Consider the following 5,842-nt stretch of genomic DNA (forward strand, 5'->3'; position numbering starts at 1 on the left):
TTACTGGGATATGGGACGAGGGAGAAATTCTGAGAAGTGTTTCACTCTTTCTCCTGTCTAAAGTAAACACACTCTTCTGAGAGAAAAAAAACAACGACTTTAGTAAGTCAAAAGGCAAGGATATATTTCCTATGTGAGTGGAAGGTTGATGTTGGTCAGTGTTTGGATAGAAAGGAGAGCAGACTTACATAACCCTGCATTTATGGGTAAAAACATCACAATCCCTCAATTGGCCTGGTGCCCCACACTGTATCTAATGTGCCCATTACAATTATCTATTTTGTGTTCCCCAAATCCATGCTATACAGACACACCATGTAGCAAGAAGTAAGGATTATATGTTTCAGACAAACTGTTGTAAGTGCTTTATCTGAATCAACTTGTACATCTGTTTTTCTTATCAAAACAGTAAAAATGCATGCATTCTCAGTCCTTAATGGTTTTACGTCCATGTGATCTGGTAGTTTGGCTTGTCCAATAACCTCCAAGCAGTGAACTAGAGGGGCTTCAGGCCAGGGCAGCGATCCCCTTGTGACTATAATGCTCTAGAAATGTAATCATATCCTACATTTTACAAATGAATTTGCTTTGTTTTCTTTTTGGCTAAACGTTGTTATTATATTCAATTATATCAGACTGATGTGTTTGGACATGTTTTTCTAATCAAAGTGAAATGATATAATTGAGAAAGAATATCAATAAATGTAGACTTGAGAGATGACTCAGGTAAATGTATTGGTGAGCGTTGTGACATGCTGTTGGACATGAACAAAGGCATTAAGCAGTCTTCCCCTCTGTTTGGGAAACCCGATAGAGCTTACTGGTAGTGAGCAACTGAAACCCTCAGGCTTACCAAACGTCTTTGTTTTCCCTCTCTTATCTTCAGTACACACACATACTGTAGTGTAGTGTAGGGTTGGCCTGGATGGGAGATAAAGTTGCTTTGACATTAACACAGCTATTCTTACTTGTATCCTAAATGTTAGTCTCAGCCCTGTTAAAGTACACAAAAATACACAATTTATTGATCATAGGGATTCAAGAGTTGCATTAAAACAGGGTTATATACCCCACCAACATTAGACAACTATACAAAAAGCCTTAAAATTGCAGAAATAAGTAAATCAAATCAATGATGAGAGACTAGTCTGATTAACTGATAATGGACACAGACATGGTGGTGTAGCAGGACGATTAGAATGCCGTGATCCCAGAGGTTGTGAATTCAAATCCCAGGTGAGCACATGTTGAATAATAATTACTGTATAAATGAACATGCACAATGTAATCATGTATGTCACAGTGTGTCAAACACGTAAGTTGAAAACACTATGTTAAAAGCATTGTTTGTGTGTGTCTCTAACCTTGCCAACAAACAAAGAGCTGTGAATGGATCAGTGGCTCACTAATCAGAGTGTTGATTGGCTCAGCCACAGTAACAAGGTGTAATGATGAAAATTATTTTTGGGGGAGAACGTTTCTTTGGGACCGTCAGGCGACGTCCTGATGCCTGATACACAGGAATATTCTTGCAACATTCCCATGAAACGTGTCTAGAATATTAATATTGGATATTTTTTTAGTGCCAGAGTGCATTGTGCCCGGCCCGCCACTGGAGTCACTAGAGGACAAGGACAATCCAGCTGGCCAAACCCTTCCCTAACCCGGATGACGCTGGGCCAATTGTGCACCGCCTCATGGGTCTCTTGGTTACGGCCTGTTGCGACACAGCCTGGGATTGAAACAGGATCTGTAGTGACACAGCTAGCACTACGATGCACTGCCTTAGACCGCTGCGCCACTTGGGAGGCAATATTGAATGTTCTGAGAACATGATAACCATGTTCTAGGTCATTTCTGTTTGACATTAAGGGAATGGTCTCTTGGAAACAGTAACACTGGAAAATTCCTTTGAAAATATTAGGTAATGACCTAATGAGACTTTTAAGGGAATGTTCTCTAAAGTTGTGGGAACGTTTTTTGTTAGCTGGGTATCTGTAAACCATATGTTAAGCTGCATCAGCATGACATTTCAAGATCATATAATTTTTGTAATTGTGTTTTTGTCTGTCTAACAGGACATATCCTAAAAAGGGGAGAAAGTAAACATTGCAATGGGGCCTGCTGCTGTAATGATGACTAGTCTTCTGTGAACTATGGAGAAGTCTGGTCCGATGCTGGCTTCTATTCCCAATCGCACAGGGGCCAACCTCACAACCAGCCTATGGGGACCAAACCCCACAGTTCCTGCAGAGGTGGGAGTGGTCACCAGCTCCCAGTCTCAGATCAAGGATCTGATTGGGCTGTTTGCAATGGTGACCCTTAACCTCATCGCCCTATTGGCCAACACTGGAGTAATGGTGGCCATAGCCCGTGCCCCTCACCTGAAGAGGTTTGCCTTTGTGTGCCACCTGTGTGCAGTGGACCTGCTGTGTGCCATCCTCCTCATGCCTCTGGGCATCATCTCTAACTCGCCCTTCTTTGGCACTGTGGTGTTCACCGTGCTGGAGTGCCAGGTCTACATCTTCCTCAACGTGTTCCTCATCTGTGCCTCCATCCTCACCATCACCGCCATCAGTGTGGAGCGTTACTACTACATCGTCCATCCTATGCGCTACGAGGTGAAGATGAGCATCAACCTGGCCATTGGCGTCATGCTCTTCATCTGGGTAAAGTCCATCCTGCTGGCCCTGGTCACCCTGTTTGGCTGGCCTGCCTACGGGGCCCACAGCTCCATCGCTGCCAACCACTGCTCCCTCCACTGGAGCCACAGTCGGCTGAGGAAGGTGTTCGCTGTGCTCTTCAGCGTGATGTGTTTCCTGCTACCCGCCGTGGTCATCTTCGCAGTCTACTGTAACGTGTACAAGGTGGCACGCTCGGCCGCCCTGCAGCACACACCCGCACCTACCACATGGGCCTCGTCCAACCCTGCCAAACGTCCCAACCGTTCTGACTCCATCAACAGCCAGACAACCATCATCACAACCACCCGCAGCCTGCCCCAGAGACTATCCCCCGAGATGGCCTTCAGCGGGGGTAAGGCTGCCCTCACGCTGGTGATCATCGTGGGTCAGTTCCTGCTCTGCTGGCTGCCTTACTTCTCCTTCCACTTGCACCTGTCCTTCAGCTCATCTCTGCAGAGCCCCGGAGATGTGGAGGAGGCTGTTACCTGGCTGGCCTACTCCTCCTTTGCTGTCAACCCTTTCTTCTATGGCCTGCTCAACAGGCAGATCAGGGAGGAGCTGGTCAAGTTCCGACGCTGCTGCTCCTCCAGGCCGGTGGAGCTGGGTACCTCCAGCCACGAGGGCTCCCTGCAGGAGAACTTCCTCCAGTTCATTCAGAGGACCACCAGCACGGCCGACACGCGCTCCAGCTGCGCCAACTCCAGCCCCAGGAACACTCTGGACCAGGGGGTCAGGATCCCTGGACAGATACCAGAGGAGCATGGCTAAACACAATGGACAACACACTTCAATATGGACTATTAATATTGACAGCCCTCTATCCTCGTAGCACCCAGAGTTTGTGACCTGACCAAGACAAACTCTGGGGCCTAGTTAACATCAATATGGCCCTGTGGTTTTTCTGGTCCGGTTACATGGTCAGAAAACATACTCCATGTATGCCTCTGAGTAGGGGCTTATTATTTATTGGTATAATGGGATTTATTCAGCTAAGGTCTCCAACACAAGATCATAGTGTTGTTGTTTTAATGTGAAATATACAATTATTGTGACAGAATTTCATTGACATTACCTTTTACTATTGTTTCATTACAAAACTTTATGTAAAAATGTATGATTATTTAATGTTTAGTTTGTATGAATTATATGTTCTGAAATAACATTTATTTGAGTTTACTAATGTTTCCAATGAACAGTGAGGAATGCTGTAGGAATACTTATATTTTCACCTTTTACAGCGGCCATGTAAAGATTCTTATTAACGTTCTATCGATAATACATTATTTAAATAAAGTGACAAGCATGGGTACAATAGTAACAAAATCAATTCATCTTTTCTAATAATTCTTTCCATCTTACAGTGAAAAACAATGTGTCGTGCAAGTATATACAGTTGAAGTCGGAAGTTTACATACACTTAGGTTGGAGTCATTTAAACTAGTTTTCAACCACTCCACACATTTCTTGTTAACAAACTATAGCTTTTGAAGTCGGTTAGGACATCTACTTTGTGCATGGCACAAGTAATTTTTCCAACAATTGTTTACAGACAGATTATTTCACTTAGAATTCACTGTATCACAATTCCAGTGGGTCAGAAGTTTACAAACACTTTAATGACTGTGCCTTTAAACAGCTTGGAAAATTCCAGAAAATTATGTTATGGCTTTAGAAGATTCTGTTAGGCTAATTGACATAATGTGAGTCAATTGGCGGTATACCTGTGTATGTATTTCAAAGCCTACCTTCAAACCCAGTGCCTCTTTGCTTGACATCATGGGAAAATCCAAAGAAATCAAGACCTCAGAAAAAAAATTGTAGACCTCCACAAGTCTGGTTCATCCTTGGGAGCAATTTCCAAACGCCTGAAGGTACCACGTTCATCTGTACAAACAATAGTACGCAAGTATAAACACCATGGGACCACGCAGCTGTCATACCGCTCAGGAAGGAAACGTGTTCTGTCTCCTAGAGATGAACGTACTTTGGTGTGAAAAGTACAAATCAATCCCAGAACAACAGCAAAGGACCTTGTGAAGATGCTGGAGGAAATAGGTACAAAAGTATCTATATCCACAGAAAAACGAGTCCTATATCGACATAACCTGAAAGGCTGCTCAGCAAGGAAGAAGCCACCGCTCCAAAACCGCCATAAAAAAGCCAGTCTATGGTTTGCAACTGCACATGGGGACAAAGATCATACTTTTTGGAGATCATACTTTTTTTTCCTCTGGTCTGATGAAACAAAAATAGAACTGTTTGGCCATAATGACCATCGTTATGTTTGGAGGAAAAAGGGGGAGGCTTGCATGCTGAAGAACACCATCCAAACGTGATGCACGGGGGTGGCAGCATCATGTTGTGGGGGTGCTTTGCTGCAGGAGTGACTGGTGCACTTCACAAAATAGATGGCATCATGAGGATGGAAAATTATGTGGATATAAGCAACATCTCAAGACGGCAGTCAGGAAGTTAAAGCTTGGTCGCAAATGGGTCTTCCAAATGGACAATGACCACAAGCATCTTCCAAAGTTGTGGCAAAATGGCTTAAGGACAACAAAGTCAAGGTATTGAAGTGGCCATCACAAAGCCCTGACCTCAATCCTATAGAAAATTTGTTGGCAGAACTGAAAAAGCATGTGCGAGCAAGGAGGCCTACAAACCTGACTCAGTTACACCAGCTCTGTCAGGAGGAATGGGCCAAAATTCACCCAACTTATTGCGGGAAGCTTGCAGAAGGCTACCCGAAACGTTTGACCCAAGTTAAACAATTTAAAGGCAATGCTACCAAATACTAATTGAGTGTATGTAAACTTCTGACCCACTGGGAATGTGATGAAATAAATAAAAGCTGAAATAAATCATTCTCTCTACTATTATTCTGACATTTCACAATCTTAAAATAAAGTGGTGATCTTAACTGACCTAAGACAGGGAATTTTTACTAGGATTAAATGTCAGGAATTGTGAATATCTGAGTTTAAATGTATTTGGCTAGCACGGAAACCAAACCGGCTGTGCGCGTGCACCATCATGCATACATTTATGCACACCAAACGCGATCACGACACGCAGGTTAAAATATCAAAACAAACTCTGAACCAATTACATTAATTTGGGGACAGGTCGAAAAGCATTACACATTTATGGCAATTTAG

At 43.5% G+C, this 5,842-nt stretch overlaps 1 protein-coding gene across 1 annotated transcript; it reads left to right on the forward strand.

Moving 5' to 3' along the window:
• The first annotated feature begins 2,156 nt into the window (after positions 1-2,156).
• LOC120021251 (probable G-protein coupled receptor) lies at positions 2,157-3,452 on the forward strand. The gene has a single exon (XM_038964925.1). The coding sequence runs from the start codon at positions 2,157-2,159 to the stop codon at positions 3,450-3,452; it is 1,296 nt and encodes a 431-aa protein (XP_038820853.1).
• Positions 3,453-5,842: the final 2,390 nt, after the last annotated feature.

Source organism: Salvelinus namaycush, chromosome 2 (genome assembly GCF_016432855.1).
Source record: "Salvelinus namaycush isolate Seneca chromosome 2, SaNama_1.0, whole genome shotgun sequence".
NCBI classification, from domain to species: domain Eukaryota; kingdom Metazoa; phylum Chordata; class Actinopteri; order Salmoniformes; family Salmonidae; genus Salvelinus; species Salvelinus namaycush.

Excerpts from the sequence above, each read along its gene's own strand:
- LOC120021251 (XM_038964925.1), top strand. The coding sequence starts at position 2,157 with ATGGAGAAGTCTGGTCCGATGCTGGCTTCTATTCCCAATCGCACAGGG.